This window comes from Anopheles gambiae, chromosome 3, assembly GCF_943734735.2.
Source record: "Anopheles gambiae chromosome 3, idAnoGambNW_F1_1, whole genome shotgun sequence".
In the NCBI taxonomy this organism is placed as follows: domain Eukaryota; kingdom Metazoa; phylum Arthropoda; class Insecta; order Diptera; family Culicidae; genus Anopheles; species Anopheles gambiae.
Window position 1 is genome coordinate 69,948,935 of NC_064602.1, and position 19,541 is coordinate 69,968,475.

Genomic DNA, 19,541 nt, shown 5'->3' on the forward strand with positions numbered 1-19,541 from the left:
GCTGGGGCGCACCATACGTGCCACTGCCGACCCCGAATGTGTGGATGCGTGTAGCTTTATCTTACGTTTCCACCATCTACCGGCGCCGTCGCCAGGCCCCATACCAAGGCGGTAGCAGCCGCTCAGGATGCTGCCAGAAGATGAACCCAGTACTGTGTTCCTTCTCGGTTGGTTAGCTTCAAATGCTCCCACCGATAACGTGGGTAGGGGGGAGAGGGATATGTGTTTCTTTCCTTTTTGTTTGTCACCTATTTAAAAGTGCTTCAAACGTTAGCCAAGCTTTAGTCGAACGCCGGCTGGTGACTTGTGCTGAACGTGCTGAACGAAACGAATCGTGCGTGCGTGTGTGTGAGCAAGCATCCTCGAGCGAGATTTTGGAGGGTTTTTGTTTTCGCGTGTGTCTATCTGTGCGTGTGTGTGTACGCAGTCTTATAAATAATACAAGCGTCGTTTTTCACCGGACCACAGGGTATTTTAGATTCCGAGTGGACATTTTGCAGACCATACTCGATTGTTGTGCTGCCAGTGCAAATTGCCGGACATTAATATTGGCACTAGCGTGGAATCGCGGCCAACTTTAAGTAGAGTGGAAGAATCGCGATTTTTTGTTTGTTTGGTGGAGCAAGAATTATTTATACTTCTCGTTTGCTGGCTGGCCGCTTGGTGAGCCGTCCAAAGTGAGGCGCTTAATTTATCAGCGCTCTACCATCTCAGTGACTATGTGGAGCTTTCGCGTGGTGGTAAGTGAATAATGGGTGAATAAATTAGGATTTGCCTGTCCATAAACGTTAAACGGGATAGGGATAATGGTGGAACATAATCTACGTGAATAAAATTTGCAGATGCTGTGTATCACCGCAAACGTACATTTAAGCTATCTTTTGATGGTCTTCAGAATATGTGACAGATCTACGATGTATAAATGTTCTGAGAAAACATTAAAGCTTGCAAGGGATTAATGTGCTAATTTCCAAAAACAAATCTTAAGCATCTTAATAACAAAGCGTTAAAAAATTAGTTTGTTCCATGAAGATGCACCAATTTTTTAAATTTCATTCAAAATTTCTATTTCAGGTTGATTTAGTCCTAGCGTGAATATGAACGTGAATTTTTGAAAATTTTGGTCAAAAGATAGGATATTTAACTACCCAACTATTTAGACTGTAAAACATACTGAGATAACGAATCATCATCATCATCATCACCCAAAATTTCACGTTAAATTTCACTGGGGTTGTAACGCGGGCTCTATATTTAGAACTTTGATACGTGATACTAGGTTTGAGTTGTGTCATTGAGCACTCTATACAATGTTAAAAATTTTGAGATAATTTTGTCTAAGTTAGGCAAACTACAAGATATAGCTGCCCAAACTAGTGAAACAATTCAGACCAATTTGTCAAATTGTAAGCTTTTGTCCGTTATCTTGGCTTTGAGATTTTATTACTTTTTGATATATTTTAACTGTTTTATAACCTGGAGCAAACTTAGCAACATTGCCAGACTTATAGTTCAATATTTATTTTTTACCAATCATAGTTTCGTCTAACTGCTAATTTGTAGCATGAGATGCGTAGATGGGTGTATAGGAAAGCATCTCTTTCGATGGCATATTTGGCAAAATTTTAGGCAACATTGTAGCCATGCATTAGGAGCATATGAATAATGTGGAAAAAGTATCGACTTCTCAAAACTTTGCTTATTAAACCTGACCAGTTTTTATCTCTCCTGCAGGTTTTGCAATTCTTCTCAATTAAAAATACTTCTTTCATGCAGTGTATCATGTGAAGCAATAAAATTTAACCTGACAAACTTTTTCGTATCAGACATTAATTAATATATAATTTTCTCTCCATTCACACCTAAAGTACATGACCTGGAAAATGAAAATATATATTAAACCTCATGCCAATTAATTACAAACATGTGCCACAAAAAAGCTTCAAATTGCTTAAGCATTATATACATCCTTAGTCAAGAAAACTCTCCAATTTGAGCAAATAATTTGCGTACAGCTGCCAAGCCTTTTGAACACATCGCAACTATTGAAACACGAATGCGTTAATGATTGAAAAATGAAAAATGTCACGAAATGATTGCAGAATAACCACAGCGGCTATAGTATTATTTTTATGCACACAGATCCTTCCAATGAAAAGCTGCTTTTTGCAGTGAAGTATTTCCGATAGTTGACTGTGTTTTTGCTCCTGATCGGATTAGTCCCGAAACCTCTGAGAGTTGGCTCGCTACGAGCACTCACGAAAAATGCATTGGAATGCTTTCCCATTTTGATGAAATTGAGCTATATACTCGTGAGCTATGCACTAGCAAAACCGTTCATTGCTTCATACCATAAAATAATTGACCCCTACAACTGCAATCCTATCTCGAGGCCAATTTGGACCGAATAGAATTGGAGTGAATTGAAGTGCAACGAATTCCAAAATCAATCTCTCTTGCCTACGGATATATCACGATGTGTGTGAATTTGATGAAAATCCCATTCATAAATCTGCCCTTGTTTTATGTTATTAAAATAACCTTAGGACTTGGGGTTATAATGGACCTCAATTTTTATCAATCAATTCAACTTGTCCGTAGCGTCCTACACCGTTGATAGCATAATTTTCCACTAGGAAATGAATTAAACAGCATCACAGCACAAAAAAAAACATGTTCTACAGCTTTACACGCACCATCCGGTGTAACAAATCGCCGCGTTCGGATTACTGGCTGTAAATGAGCATTAATTTATGCACCGTGCCCTGAAACGATACCGAAACGCACCACCCCACCGATTCATTTCCGTCTTTGATAGCGCTCGTGTGAGTGCGTGGAGCGGGGTTTGTGGTGCAAAGCTCGATGTTGTCCCTAGGTTTGATTTTGTTTTATTTACGACTGGAGGACGGAGAATTAGCATGTTTTCACCACGCGCGGCTCTAATGAACCGGCCACAATCGAGCCAGCTGCCGAAAAACGGTCGAAATTTGTCCGGCACACTTTACTTTACACATTGCGCGACCTTGATGACGGATTGCGTTTTTCGGATCCACCACCCTTCATCCCACTCTGGTCGATCCAACCGGTTGGCCCAGAGTTTTGGGGAGGCTGACCGTGTGGCGACCAACTGATGTCACCAGGTGTCATCGCGGGCATTAAATATTCCACTGCTCCGGAATTATGCATAGCCGCGTTTTCTGACCGACCGAGCAGATACTGTATCATAACCGTGGCATTTTAGAAGAAGGAGGTGGAGTGGCTTGTAGAACTGAAGATGCGACCCGTACGTAGGCAGATGTCACCAGGCAGTTGCGTGGGATTAATCGCGCTGCTGCGGCTCGGGGTCGACCAATCGATTTGTAACGAATTCGGGCGTTTGGCTATCGATAAATTGAAATCTATTTGATGGCATTCTTGGCCGCTTAGCTCATCCCTAACCCGATATCTGCGCTTCATTTCCATGCTGCTGGTCGATGTTTGTTGTCTTTTACATGCTCTTGCTCGTTCTCTCTCTCCATTCCTTAACAGATTGCCCTGTGCGGCGTGTGCAGCGTGTTCGGTGCTGCACTGAACGATAACATCGATATCGACATCAAGGTCGACTCGGACTCGAAGCTGTACCATCAGGGCAGGACGGTGGAAGGCTCGTTCAACTATGGCTACAATGTACCGCGGCGCAACTACAACCAGTACCAGCACAAGGTGAAGGGCCCGGACGGTGTGACGTACGGATGTTACGGGTTTGTCGATCCGACCAACGGTACCCATCTCTACCACTACGTGTCCGATCTGAAGGGGTACCGGGTGGTGCCACCGAACCAACCGACCAAGGTGTACAGCGACCGGGTCGCTAACAGTGTGTAAGTAGAGTGGCTGGCCGTTGAGCTTTGATGAAATTTCCGATCCGAACTCGGGCGGAAATCGCGATCCGGGAAACGTGATAAGGTTTTGTGTGGAAAAGGGAGCCGTAAAAAACGGAACGGCCCAAAGGTTGTATATACTGAGGATGTTGGGATATAAGATCGAAAGATGAAATTGATTTACTGAAGGAGAAGTGCATCGTGGAATTTGTAAAAAGGAATGAGCATGTTTTATGTCTTTCTACAAAAATTAGATACAGAAGCTGAGCTTGAGAATACCTCAGAGCAAAAGTCCTTGTATAAAATTATTGGAAACACATTTTGAGGACATACCATTAACAAAAGCATGAGCAAAAGCAATATCTTGTAAATATTTTGTACAAAACTTCCCTGTAGTATTGAACTGTAATTAGACATCCATCTTCTTAAAGATGCATAATTTGTAATTTGTAGTTATTAACACGATCGGTGATATCACGCCCTTAAGTATGGGTGTTGGCTATGATAGCAAGAAATTGATGTTTCTCAGACTATTGTGGAGCTCTCCTCTGATTTCTTGGTAACACAGAAGTAGGATGCGCCTCATTCTTCTTGCAGACTTGTCCTAGTGGCACAGCGAATCTCCAACTGGTCAGGTGGTTCTCTGCTTTTGTGTCTGTATTTGTCGAGCACAGTGTTTTTCGAGGACGACGGTTGGTCGTTCCATCAGTGTTTGGAGAGGTACGTTCGTTCGTTCAAGTGTGTGCGAGCTACAAACACAGCAATTAGGGATGAGATTTTTTAGTTCCCAGTACAGTTTAAATTAATTTCAGAATGTTCCTGAGAGTTATTAGGCACAATGCTGTTAGGTTGTTCGGGGAACATAAAGCCATTTCTTCAATTCGAGACCATGTATTTGAGTAACTTTCAATTCGAAACATTCCTGGAGAGTGATAGGCCAATGCTGTTATGCTATTCCTGGAAAATAAAGTCATTCCTTGAGTTCGGGATGATGAGCAGCTTTCAATTCAAAGTGTTTCTGAGGGATGTTAGCATAATGTTGTTAGGCTGTTCCTAGATAATAAAGCAACTCCTTCAGTTTGCAGCGATGTGCAATGTTGTATATTTTTCAATTAAAATTCCTTTCTCTTTAAGAAATGGATGCAATCAGCTTAAGTTAAATCGGGTTTGAGCCGTTCAAAGACATTTTCCCACACAGAAACTGCAATATCCCCAAATTCAATCAAGACTTTAAAGGCGCACTAGAGGCAAAGCTTCGATGCATTCATCACTCGTCTCTTTCGTTTAAATCGTCAGGGCCAACATTTACGATGCTGTCGGTGAAACGTACGACTGGGAAAAGCTCTACTTCCCCGACGTCTGTCGGGTGCTGCAGAAGAGCAAGGAAGAGCGCAACGAGCTGTCCATTCCGAGAGGCTTCCAGGTGAACGATGACGGCAGCGTCACTCAAACGACCCAGAAACCAAAGGCTTCGGCACCGACCTCCAAGCGGCCGGCACCCTCACCGTCACCCGCTGCCACCCGTGCACCACCGCCACCTTCCCGCACCACTCGACCGACTCCGCCCCGTACCACGCCACGCACGACTTCGGGCGCAACCCGGCGTGCCCAATCACCATCGACCACTGCCAAAGCGACCACACCGCGTGCAGCGGCCCCTGCCCCAACGACTCGCAAACCAACGCCGAAATCGTCGCCAAAAGTAACCACTACCCGCCCATCTCCCCGACCAACGACGGCCGCACCACGCCAGCAGCCACAGGCGCCCGTGACAACGCGTGTCCCAGCGCCGGTACAAACGACCCAGGCTCGTACGGCACCGAAGAACACGCTCAAGCCAAACAGCTTCCCGGCTCAGCCCTCGTCCAAGCCCAGCGGCAACAAGTTCGGCAACAACCGGGATAACTTCATTGGAGCTCCGGCCACCAACCAGGCGGAAACGCTCAAACCACCACGTAAGTACCGGTGCGGATTTGCTCCACCGAAAACGGATTACTTTATCCTCTTGTTTGCCTTCATGTTTGACTTGCAGAGGATCTCCAAGCGGTTGGGCAGGATATTTCCGAGCTGAAGCTGCTGCTCCAGATGCTGCTCTCGTCGCTCAACACCGCTCCAAAGTCGAAGGCCCCAGCGGACTGTGACGATAACGGTTCGCTCGGCGCAGTCAATCCCAACGCGAAGCAGGTGTTCCTGCCGCTCGTCATCGTCGACTCGCTGCCCGGTGGTCGGGGAGCGGTGTCGCAGGGAGCCGGTGGACTGCCCGCCGGTAGCCAGTTTGCCATACCGTCGCTTGGTTACGGTCCGTCGCGGTGTAATACCTGTGGTTAGCGATGTGGGGAGGCGATGAAAGAGCAGCAAAGCAAACCTACATTGTCGATCCTATTTTTAAGTTTTAAAATAAAAAAAATAAATAAAAAACACGGTCTAATGCAAACGGTGGAGCAGGTTTATCTCATTCCATTTTGAAGTTCTGTTTCGGAATTTGAGAGACATTCGGTGGTGAAGCACAGTGCATTCATAGGGTTGGTTTTCATTTTCAGATTGGATTTTTCGTTTGTGGAATGCGATTATACGTAGTTGGGTAACAGCATGGGTCAAAATGGGTATGTCAAGGCATGTTTGTTCATTTGTGTTTTAAATGCTTTCATATTTTAGTTTAAAGGTGGATCATTTCACAACTTGACCCAGCATTGGATGCGAGCAGTAGGTTCTTTGCGACCATGTTGCCCTGAAAATTTCTTCAAGGCGCTTACTCAATATTCTTTGCACGAGCTTCCGATTAGAGCAGGTGCTATGGTAAGTCATTGAATGTAAGAGCTAGTCTACAGTACTTTGTATCGCATCTGTTTTGATAGATAATTTACAGAGCTGTGCAAGTGTTTGCAATCATGTCCATGAAATCAATAAGAGATCCAGGGGTCGGCAAACTATCGGAATTTGTATGGATCGGAAAAGCATCAACGTGAAAGCACACATTTTCACTGCTTGTAATACTGTTTTAGACCACAAAAGAGTTTGAACAAAAAATAGCATGGATTATGGTCAGAAAAAAAGTTGATTCTAATTCTTTGGCAGTCTGATTTGGGCTTTCAAAATCTCGAAACATTTCAACCAACTGCGTCCATTGCCCTTACTGAGAGGCAGTTCACCAATTAAATGAGATTGTTATATACCTTTTAAAACACATACTATCATTTGAACGCCCCGTTAGACATGCAATACCCTTATAACTGCAACAATTAAGGTTAAAATATAAGAAAATAGATGCTTCGTTCAGAATATTGATTCAAAGATTCTTCGATATCTTTTAAACAATTCATGTTTTTTCAAAAAGTTTGCCGACCCCAGCATTAAAAGGCTTAGATCCTTTTACCGACGCACTAAAGGTGCAGAAAGGAATTATAGATTCTCAATTTGTAAAGGGGAAAAGGTGAAGTTTGCATCGATCTTGGTATAGAATTGCTATAGAATTCCGCAGAAAGCTACTTTTCCAATCATAGAGAGATCGTACAAACACACATAAGCGATTCAATGCAACTCACGTAAACATAGTATTTTAACAAGCCTTATCGGTAAGTCGGCAAGATTACCTGGTTCTGTGAATTTATTAAGGTTTCAGGAGAATGGTTAGCACAACCTGTGGTTCAAATTTCTGCTGGTGAGAATATCTTCCTATACGAAGACAGATAAATAGTGGTACGATGCCAAAACCACCCATTGCTTTTACAGCATTTAGAACGAAGCCTAATTGCGAACGGATTTATCTCGACTGATGTGCTCGAAGTTGGAACAACTCACTCAACACACATTGGATCAACTTTCTACTAAACTACCCGGCTGCTGATTGAAACGATTAGCACTTATCGCATTGTGTTCGATGATGCGCTCGTCCAAGTTTGCAACCTCCTCTGCTACTTAGAACTCCCACAATGTGCACGTTTGAGGTTGATCTGTTCTCCACGCTGGGCCTCCCAGTTAGTTACACGAAACTGTGTCATTGTTGTTTAGCTCTAGTTTTCGGTGTCCGAACTGCAAAAAGGGACCGGTCATATATTTCTCCCTTGCCAAAGTGACCTCTGCCCAGATGTAATACAATGGTAACAATTGAGCAAAACCCTGACATTGGGCCGTTTCACACCAAGTGGCCGATTGGGTGGGGGTTGTACCGCGCATCGGCTCATTCGGCTGCACTCATGCGGTCTTGCGGTTTTGACAGAGCATTAGTGCAGCCGCTTTTCCGCCAGCATCTGGGGTCCCATTAGTGTCTATCAGGTGTCTCCGCAGTCGTCAACGTCGCATGGCCGTTATCGGAGGAGGGACAGGTGTGCGTGATTGTGCCAGTATGTACCATAGGGTGGCGTTGCATAACGCACGATCGCTTTGTAGCTCATGGTAACGCCGGGCTCAAAGGGCCGACAGGTGTCATAAGCTTTGGTTGATCGCTTTAAGGGCGTTGTGGTTGTATGTGGTGTTTGCTCTAACAAGTTTGCTAAGTGATAAGAATAGCTGTAAGAAAATTCATTACAATCTAGAAAACTTAATAATCAAGAATATAAGATTTCTTGAATCAGGGTGAATAAAACAACACACTCGTAGATTGTTACGAACGAACGAACCAAAACAACTGGCGAATAAACCTAACTCAATGTGTTAAAGTACACAGCAAGCTTCTACGACACATCGAGCGGCTAATGAAAACCGGCAATTTGCTCACGCAATTTCCCACCCTATTCACCCTATTTGCACGACATAAAGACGGCCCTTTACGTCCGTTTGAATGTCGTATGCATGGGCTTTTGGTCGGCAAACTTTAGCAAACTTCCCAAATGCAGCTCGCAGAGAGAAGCACTTATCGTGCCGAAGCTATCTGTACAACATGGTGGCACGTTTGCACACAAAGCCCCGTGCTCGTTTGCTTTCCCACCCACGTTGTTACTTGGGCTGGATGTACTGGGCGTAGCGGTATTGGATTCTTTATGTTAAAAACAACCATGGGGTGTGAACTCCAGCTGTGCAGTATTGCTAGATGTGCTAGCAGAAAACAAAAAAAAGCTTACCCAATAAACATCGACATCGAAAATGATGAGCGATTTATAAATGCATCATAGACCACGGTGGTTGAATTGTTGTTGTGGGATAGCTGACAGCTGTATTTCTTGTTGTTAGGGGAAAAAACTCCAACCAGAATCAGAAGCGTTCAAATAAGAACACTTGCTACATAGAACAACGAAAAATAAAGGAACAGGATAATGTATAGTACAAAAAATAATATCTATAAAACTGCTTGCCGTGAGTGGATGAAAGCATCACGCTTAATACGGTGGGTTGTATGAATCGTTTTAATGTTTTAAATTGATTAAATATGAATTCCCGCTTTAACTGCGCAGGCGAACAAAGGGCAGGGAACAACAATATGAATTTAATAACACTATTGATTGTGGTACGCAACGCCATTCGTAATAAGTCCGGAACAAGTATAGGTAGGTCAGAGCAATTATGGAGCAATCCGAACATTAAACTCTTCGATGAAATTATTGTACGGTTGTAATAGAAGCTCTAAAAAATCGATAACTATTAATTGTTAATGGGAAAGGTGGAATAGTTCATGCATTGAAATCATAAATCGATTCGAGAAGCTTACTTACTCGTAATGATTGCATCAAACTCAAAGCACAAGTAATTTGAACATATTTAAAATATTTTTTCTAAAATATAAGTATTTACTCCAATATTTTCAAGGAATAAATGTTCGCGTTAAAGTAAATGGCAACCAAAAACCGTGCTAAGCTCCGATGAATATGATCAGAAAATTGTTCGTTTATTGCCAGCGTAAGAAAGTGTAAACTCCTCTTCATTCCAGTTTCATTCATTAACGAACGTCCCACACATTGCTATCTCCCAATATTCTAAGAAGGCAACGAATTGGTTTGTTTTCCATTATCGATAAGTTAAACCACAGCACAGCACGTTGGGCCAAGGTTTACCCTTCCATCTTCCAATCGGGCGTCCCAAAGCGCGATAAAGCAATGGCAAACAGTGAAGCCAGCAGTGGGTTGGGTGTATTGGGTAATTCACAAATCGTTCTTAATGCTCCTCAAATGGATGAAACACACAGCACAGCACGTTTGGAGGTCCCAAAATGGTTCACCTCGCTTCAGTTGCTTGTTTGCGGTTATTTACCTAGCTAAATATACATCAGCCACAAATTATCCTTCTTCCCACCCACTAATTACACAATCGTGGCTGGGAGGGCGCAACCCTTTTCGGGGCTGCTCCAAGGTTGGCTAATGTCCGAATCAAACAGGTTGCTCTCGTCCAACCGGGGCACATTAGCCGATTCCTTCGTCTTGTCGGCCAAAGCTCGTTTAATGCTCTAAGGCGGGGGTTTTTGCAGAAAAAGGTTCTTGCAACGTGATGGGACATTAGACGATGTCAACGGTCTTGGGGTCGATAAAACTTACAATCCCTTTCTTGTCGTCTAATGTATCCCGATCAAAGAACAAAGGAGCAGCATGGTGGAAAATGAGCTGAGAAAGGAAGTGGTAATTACGCAGGAAGAAACACTGTACAATTGAAGGGAAACGTGGTGAAGCAAAGCTCTCGCCGGTACCGGAAGTACTACCGGTTGGAGCAGAAATAAAATCAGAAAAAAGGGTCGTCATTGTGGTATGCGCATCAATGTACTTTTCAATTTTATTTTACTTAAATGTGATGTGTTCATTGGGAAACATAAAATGTTAGTAGCCATCTAACTGATTAAAGGGAAAGGAAAATGTAAAGAGTTTGATCATGATAAATTGCATAATGAATGAAAAAATAACAAAAAAATACAGGTTAGAACAAAAGTTAATCAGAATATTAAAAATCAAGAAATAAATATAGCTAGATAGGTAAAAAGATACAGTCCAATACACTCAAAACTACTAGCATATTACGTAATGTAATAAAATAAAATAAAATTTTCGATTGAGTGAGGAAACATTGTATTGAGCTCATTTCCAGAAAAATAAGATGTAGGGTAATTTGCCAATTGTTGCACACTTAAGGGAACAGCCAACGTATTTCATATGTTTGAGATAAATAAAACCACAATCAGTGTTGTTAATTGTCGACATTGTTTATGATATTCGCAGTAAGCGGGTGTCAAAATAATTTTTTGATTATGATATTCATGGTTACCATGAAACGACTTTCCAAAAACGAAAATCATTTGTGCATTTGTGCAATGCTTTTGCGATGACATGATTGCAAAAAATGTAGAATGAATGTCATTTGACTTTTTTCAGTGAGAATCCAGAACTGCTTAATCGTGCGTTTACCGATACTAAGCCATTAGACCACTTGATATTATCACTCAGGAAAATGGTATTCGCTTCATTATTGTTTCCTTTTGTTTTACTTCATTATTGTTTCCAAAATAGTATGCTTATTTGATTTTTGGGATACAAATGATCAATAATGGCAAGAAATACTGATTTTGAAACTTGTTCAAAAATCCAATTGTTGCACACTTACAAAATCTCCAATTTCTTTTATTGCACACTTTCCAATACACTGATATAAACAAGAAACGAACACTAAAATTGATGTTTTTCTATCGAATAGTGCTTAGGATAATACGAAACGCTGTTACATTACATGTTTGTCCTTTGTTCAGCCGGAATTCCGCAAAATAAGTAGCGAACTTGCACCTGCAACCGCACGCCAATTGTAAACAAAATGCTGTCAAAATGATAGCACGGTAAAAACAGGAGGCTTTGAGCTGGACAATAAATAGGATCGAAGGACTCTCTTTGCTCCAATTATTAAACAGTGGATTAAAAAAAGTATGTTTTATCACAAAATCGAAAACTTTACTACTGAATCGTGAGGTTTAACCTTATATGTTTGATTACATCCAAAATATAAAGTATAAGTTGTTCACAGGGCGAAATTAACCTAATTTTGTGAGGCACAATTTTGAGCGGTTTGGTCAAAAAGTCATTCTATTTGATCGGAAGCGTCGAAATATTTTCATTTGTGTTTTTAAAATCAAAAAAAGCTATTTAAAAAATTTTACTGTTGAATACAGTATTTCCCCGAGTTACGCGAATAATGCGTTCCGGAGACATTCACGTAACTCAAATTATCGCGTAAGTCGAATATCACGTTTTATAGCCAAAATATATTTGATTAATAATGAGTTTTGATTAAATTCAATTCATTTATGCAAATTATTATTTATTTAATGGAATTGGTGTAGAAAATTCAGTTATTTCTGTTTTTTTTGAGATTTAAAACTAAAAAAAACTGCAAATCATTTTTCATTTGATAATTGATGGACAAAGTTGTACTGATTTGACATCTGAACTGTCAAAAATAAAAAAAATCGCGTAACTCGAATTCACGTAACTCGAGTGTCGCGTAGCTCGGGTAGAGACTGTATGTGGAAAAACTGCTCCATATTCAAGGAAAAATGCTAGCTTTCATGAATGTTTTATAAATATTTGGATAAACAACAATTTATACGCAGTGTGCAACAATTGGGGTAAATTACCCTATACTAATTTATTGAACATACTAAACCTGTAGCCAAAATAAACTAGAGGAGAAATTACAATATAATAAAAAAATTCGGAGAAATTGGAGTGTAATGTAAGGAATTAATGATATAAATGACATTTACAGAAGAAATGTCGATTAATTTCAACTTTGAACTTTATAATTCAATTCGAGGTTATTTCAATCTGTCAGCGTAACAGTAAAACAATTCCCAAATTTAACAAATTCTTAACTGAACCTTTACAATTTTCTAAAAAACAACTCTAGGCTCTATGACAGAAAAAATCATATATGCTCAAAGTTACAATTTTTTAAGATCCTTGTGCGATGTTCGTTCCAATATTGGTGATAACTGTTCGTAAATATTAACTTTAAAATTATGTGGAGCGGTAGGATTCACAGCAAAGGATTTTCATAACATTATAAATAAATTATTCATAGCAGTAAAGTAAAGTATTCAACATAAAAAGATATTTCCTGTATTATAAAATTTTAATAACTCATTGTATTTAAGATTTAGAACTGTAACTAGAGGGACATCCAAATATCAGAAAAGGCAAATGGTTTAGCACTGAACGGTCGGAAATGGTTTGCATACTTAAGATATCGCTTATAGATTTATTCTGAGGTAGAACATCCTCTACTGTTACCCAATTTATATTATGTGCACGGTTTTGTAGACAAGTTCGCAAATATAGTCCGTTATGTAAATAGTGTAACAGTTCACCTTCAATTTGGATGTGTGGAGGTGTTTCAGGTAAGTAGTGTTAATCATCCACCGTAATAATGTGCGACCATGGTGTCTTTCCATTCCAGTGACCTTAACACTGCACGCCACTGGAAGCTGTCGTTGTTACGGTTGACAAATAAAGGATTGCCTGCTTGTGTCCAAATTGTGTCCAACTGCTGATACCCCCTTCAGAAACTCACAGACTCACGTACACACATAAGGAAGTTTGTAGTGGTGCTGAAAGTTGGCATGGATCATTTGCATCACTTCACATACGGGGACCGGGAATGGTCGTTTGCACACTCAAGGAATGGTACTACAAATGCGTTCTTCAAGTTCAACCGAACGCACGCCACTCCTTAACCTCACCCAAAACCTGATATGCTCGATGATGGGGTGGCCGTGCTTATCGCATCGGACACCGAAGACACGCGGAAAGAAAACAGTGCGTCTCTCTGTACGCAATCCAGTACGATCCGTGGCGATCGTACAAACCTCAAAAACTTACTGTACGAACCCTAACGCACCGGAACTGGAGCCAAATTTCCCACAGAAAGACAAAAAAAAAACCTTCACTGATGGGCCTAATCTTCGTACACACCCGCGCACTATGCTCGAACGCAATCGACCCCCTCGAACATGCTCACTGACCTGCCCCTTCGTCTGTAGGGCGGACACATTGAGCACCATTGTGTACCATCCCCCTCTGCAAAGCACAGCATTGCTGCAAACTTCTTTGGGTGCGCTGCTTGCTGCGACGATCATTGGCCGCGGGTACGCAGGTGACGCATCAAACCAAACGAAAGAAAAAAAAAACAAACGCGACTCACTCACTATAAAATCATGCCGGCACTGGGAAAAACCATTACTTCCAGCCAAACGTTTCAGCGGGCAACAGCAGCTTCAAAGCGCTTCGAAAAGTGCAGGCTATGCAGGGCCAATCAGTAAGTTTCCACCCTCCCCTAAAAAAAGAATAAAAAATCGAAAAACACCAAGGTGTGTGCTGTAAAGTGCAGTGCTGTACGATGCGGGCGTGAAAAACGTGAATTTCTTTCGCAATAGTGCGTTTGGTGCGTTTGTGCGGAACTCTGGTTTTGGTGCTAGAAAAATCGGCGTGACGCTATGTAAATCATAGCGTAGCGTGTTTTTTCCCGTGTGCCAAACAGTACGGAACGTGACCATTTTTATCTGCTGGTGTGTAGCCAGCGGATGAGCAGGAGAAACGGTGATGGAAAAATAATTCAAGACATTCATAAAACAGCGGGCGGAAGAGTGCACCACCACCCAAGTGAAAGATAGTGAAAGGAGGATCGCCCCTCGGTTCTATCGCGCGTTGCTTTATAAGCGGCAATAACAAGCTGTAGGATAGCATCGATTGTATTGTTTCGGTTTTTTCACCTCTCTTTTTCCTCTCTCATTTACATTTCCCAAAAGTTCATCTGAAGCAACGGCAATTCCGCGGCAAAGATCAAGTTCACCTCCCCCTCCGAAAATAGTCAAACTCAACTTGACCGGCCAACGCGAAAGCTGCAGTTTAGTGTGTCAAAAGTGTATTTTTCCGGGTCGTCTAGCTTTTTTTCCCGCAATTAATCAACTCATCCGGCAGTGGAAAGTTTATCCATCGTGAATTTTTGCATCTTTGAGAAGAAAGGTCGAGTCTGAAGTTTTGCAAAATGTTGGCCGCAACTACACTGTTCAAGGTGAGTGTCTTTAAAGTGTCTTTTTTTCGGTGGGTGTGTCTCAGTGCGCCAGTGTAGATAGATTTTTAGTTCAAGAGTATGCACAAAAGGAAGATCTTCCAGTAGTTTCGAGTAAGAAAAGATGAAAAGTTCAAAGGTTTGAGTAAAGCTGCATCGTTTCTAACGCTGCCCGAGTAACCTGGAAATGATACTGGCAAAACGATTTCCTCTGCATTCTGGTGACATGAAGCGTGACACGGGCTGCGATTGAAGAATGTAGTAAAAAACGTAAAGCAATGATCAGCAAAAAAAACTCTTGCGAAGGCAAATATGTGAACGGCAAAGTAGGAATTTGCTTACCATAGTTTATATGGATGATGATTTATCGAGAAAGTGTTGAATAATAGTTTAAAACGTTAAAAGTTCCAACATTATGACCTAATTTGTCAATTTTACACTTTCGCGGGGTAATTTTAAATTCTGGCAACATGTTTACAAGATGGTCATTGGTATAATTATAATATACAATCAGATTACATTTTCGAAATGTTGAATTGAAGCTCTTTTAAATAAAAACAAAAGTATAATTAATATCGTCACCAAAATAAAAAAAAAAACCTCATAAATCGGAAAGACGAAAAACAATTATGGAAAAACATTAAACATACATATTTCTGTTAAGTGCAATTTGAAAAAGTATCTTTAAATAGTGAACGATTTTTAGCCGTTTTGTTTTGCGAAAAAAATCGTTTTTCAGAAGTGTACATTTTCATGGCTCAAATTACCTTCCCCGAACTAAGTTGTGTAGGGTCATTTGCCAATTGTCGCACACTCAAGGGAACAGCCAACGTATATCATACGTTTGAGATGGATAAAACCAAAAAAATATGTTATGTGTGTCTAGTATGCATGATTATTGTCAAAAACATAGTATGTATATTTTATTTAGGCAGAAAAACGATTAATAATGGCAAGAAATACTGATTTTTAATCCTGTCCAAAAATCCAATTGTTGCACACTTGCAAAACTAAAAATTCTATTGTTGCACAATTTCCAATACACTGCAATAAACAAAAAAGAGCCCTGAAATGGATGTTTTTCTATCGAACAGTGTTAAGAACAGTACGAAACGCTATTAGATTACTCGTTTATCCTTAGTTCAAGTCGGAATGCCGCAAAATAACTAGCAAATTTGCAACTGCTGCCACACGCCAATAGTAAACAAAACACAAAACGCAAAGCACGATGAAAAAGCGAGGTTTTGAGCTGTGCAATTAAATAGGATCGACACACTCTCTTTGTTCCAATTATCAAACAGTGGACTAAAATCAGTGTTTGTTACAATACATAATATAATATACATAATATATGCATAATAATACATCAAACATTATACATATAAGATACAAAATAATAAAATATAATAGTTCACAGGGCGAATTAAATCTTATTTTGTGATGCACAATTCTTAACACAAACTCTTGCACAAACAATTCTTATTTTTCTTAGGTTTAGGTTTTAAATGTATGGAAAAAAACAACAATTTATATGCAGAGTGCAATTGGGTGGTGTGCAACAATTTGCATAATACCCGTAATGGTTGCTTGACAAGCTTGGCAATTTTACTTTGAAATGTTTATTTCAATTATTAAAATGTTATTAAATATAAATTTTTAATCAATTAATTATGAATTATTAATCAATTATTAAATATGTTTTCATCTGTGTTTGGCTATTTGTTTTTTTTAAACATTGTTGTATAAGTAATTTAACTTATTTTTAAACGAAATACCGTAAGGTACGTGGTACTTGCTATTATTAACTAAGAATGATCAGCTGCATTACAATTTTAGCGAATTAAGTTAAAGTTTTCACCACTACTATCAATAAAGGAATACGGTTAAATAAAGCATTTCTTATACTTGTTTTTGTAACGCTTTGCAGTAATAATGGAATTTGTTTTCGAAATCTTAAATATTTTTCCAATCAGAAAAACATTTAAATGTGAAAATATGTTCGTACCAAGCCACGAAAAAGCTTACGCTCGATTACACATTCCTCCACAAACGATGCGCTTAACCTCCCTTTGTTACATACTAAAACATTTGTAATGGAATGTTACAAGCAGTTATTGTAATGTGAAATGGATTGCATTCTTCTACGATAAAAAGGCACGTAAATCTCAACAAGCTGATTTGTTCAGTGTACAGCGTCGTTGCTCCAATTTGAACGACGCTTGAGGGTTTCATAGTAATCCCATTTTCAATCATACGCACTCACAATATAACGCACACAATAAGTGCAAAGCGATGTAAATAGAGGCGCGCGGTCGCGTAGTAATCGTCCATTTTCATCAGAGACTACCCAACACTTACCACAAGCTTCTCACCCTTGGATTCGGCGGGATGGTGATGCCCTCCATTCATTGCAGATGCTGCTGGTGACCTCGATACTGTCGCAAGCGGTCCACTGTCAGCGGTTGCTGGGGCGGAGTCGCCGGGAAGCGACGAACACACCGTTGTCGTCCACCGATGCGCCGGTTGAGGTAAGTGAAGCTGTCGACAAACAGTCGGCCACCGGGGAGGTGTTGAGTACGGCCGCTTCGACAAGGACACAGCGCAGCTACTACGGCGGTGGCTCGAGTGAAAGATGTAAGTTTCAATAGCAGGAGATGAAACTGCTGCATCGCTTTTGACGTTCATCTTTATCTTCCGTTTTCTGGCGGCAGTGTTCGATCTGGGCGGGCTGCTGGGAAGCCGCACATACTACTCGGGTAATCGGGGCTATTACCCGTCCGGTGGGTACTACCCGCAGGGTGGCTACTACCCACAAGGCGGTTATCTGCCGCAGGGAGGCTACTATCCGGTATGTAACCACTTTTTCGAACCACTAACCACCGTGCTGAGCTGTGGAATGGATGGTTCCTTTTAACAAATGTTCTCTTCCTCTCTTTGACGCTCTGCTTCACATGCTTCACGTGCAAAAGGGAGGCGGCTATGGCGGATCGGGCTACTACCCGGGCACGAACACGCTGGGCGTCGGATCGCCTGCGTACGGTGGCGGCAGCTACGGCGGTTATGGCGGCTACGGCGGCTTCGGAGGTAATGGTGGGCTGCAGTCGTACTACGGTTACAACAACGACAACTACTACGGCAACCGCAACCTGGGCTATGGCTACTACAGCGGCACCTCACCGTCCGGCTACGTAGGCTCCACCCTTGTTAGCGGTTTCCGTGGCTACAACTAACGACCGACCGGGTGGCTTTGACGCACTCACTGCAGGCCACTCTATTTGTGACGTTTTGTGACGTGTTGTGCTATGTTATCTGTCCGTTGTCTGTCCGTCTGTGAGTGTGTGGGCTTTGTATAAATGCTGTGCTCGCTGTTTGAAACCAAAAAGGGCAAACACAAAAAACGAATCTCCACAGTGCTACAATTTGTCGGTCCAGTCCACAATCGAATGTCCTGTTGTGCGTAGATAATAATATCCGTCCAGCGGTTCCGATGTGACGTGCTAAAAGCTATATTTATATTTTCTTCATCTCAGCCATCAGGAGCAACAGAAATGGTATCTCACGCCCACCAGCAAATCCCATGCGTGTGGGTAAACGGGGGCCACTTCATGGTACTTGCTCGAGTAAATAAAGATGTCGATCAAAGATCTAATTTCGCGTAACAAAAAACGATAAAAAAGCGTTAAAAGCATTGCCACTTTCCATTCACTGTGTCGCTGTTGTCACCTCGTTTGCCGGCTAATTTCGCGCCATCCACTTCACCCATTTCGTTGCTTCAATTTTTCATTCCCATCAAACGATTTTTAAAGAGAAAATTATGTAAGCTGCTTAGAATTCCTTCAACAAAATGAGAAACAGAGAGTAATAGAAGCTGCTGGAAGCCCTTTCACACCTGTCAGTTGGAAAGTTGTTGGTGGAAAATTGCATTCGACATACAAGAAATTGCTGTCGATTTGAATTTCTCGTCCCATTGTCTGTTTTTTCTTTGCACTAGTAGCAGCAGCGGGAATGCCGGTTCGACAGGTTTGCATCTTGACTGCACATGCAGAATGCAACACACACACACATCGACCGGACGCTCTCGGTCGGAACAGCTCTCTATGCGATGGAGACAAAAGTTCCTCAACCGTTACACTTCCTTCTTTTTCGCTGTCACTGACGCTTCGCTTTTTGGGTGTCCCATCTTTGTTCGGCGAACATTGGAGCGACACGCTGCACTCGAATTTAAATGGCGAATTAAATCGTTCGTTGAGTTTGTTTCTCTTTTTGTTGACTATGTAAAAAAGCCTTTTAAAAAAAGTTGTGCTTCTGTGAATAGTGTTTTTTGCCAAGACATCTTTGTAAACCTTTTGGGTTGCTGGGTAGAATACGTCTTTTTTTTCTGTGCGTTGTATTGTCTTTCTGTGCGTGTGTATGTGTGTCGTTTGCTTGTTACAAACCTGTGTCTGTTCTTCACGACGTCATGAAACTTCTCAAGTAATCAACTCTTTCGTTAATGCTCTTGCCTCTTTGTTTTTAATTCGGATTTCCATTTTTTCCCACAGCACCACCGGTATTTTAGAAGTGCAAACAGAACCGAGGACTTGTGTTGGAGTGTGAAGCATTTTAAAATGCTCCTAAAATTCTGTAATGTACACAAAAACAAGCACAACAGTAAGCGAAAAATTGTGCCAAATTCTACCTAATTTTGTAAGACAAATTAAATGAAGGGAATAA

The 19,541-nt window shown here is 41.2% G+C and overlaps 2 protein-coding genes across 2 annotated transcripts; both read left to right on the forward strand.

The window, feature by feature from the left end:
- Window positions 1–271: 271 nt before the first annotated feature.
- On the forward strand, window positions 272–6,315 carry LOC133393602 (nascent polypeptide-associated complex subunit alpha, muscle-specific form-like). Its single transcript, XM_061659235.1, has 4 exons — window positions 272–740; window positions 3,529–3,860; window positions 5,157–5,815; window positions 5,893–6,315. Exons 1-4 carry the CDS (start codon window positions 720–722, stop codon window positions 6,186–6,188), a joined length of 1,308 nt encoding a protein of 435 aa, XP_061515219.1. The 5' UTR covers window positions 272–719; the 3' UTR covers window positions 6,189–6,315.
- Window positions 6,316–13,974: 7,659 nt separating this feature from the next.
- On the forward strand, window positions 13,975–18,477 carry LOC1271109 (prisilkin-39). Its single transcript, XM_309855.6, has 5 exons — window positions 13,975–14,075; window positions 14,566–14,831; window positions 17,243–17,462; window positions 17,540–17,676; window positions 17,798–18,477. The coding sequence occupies exons 2-5, from the start codon at window positions 14,805–14,807 to the stop codon at window positions 18,056–18,058; spliced, it is 645 nt and encodes a 214-aa protein (XP_309855.5). The 5' UTR covers window positions 13,975–14,075; window positions 14,566–14,804; the 3' UTR covers window positions 18,059–18,477.
- The last annotated feature ends 1,064 nt before the right edge of the window (window positions 18,478–19,541 follow it).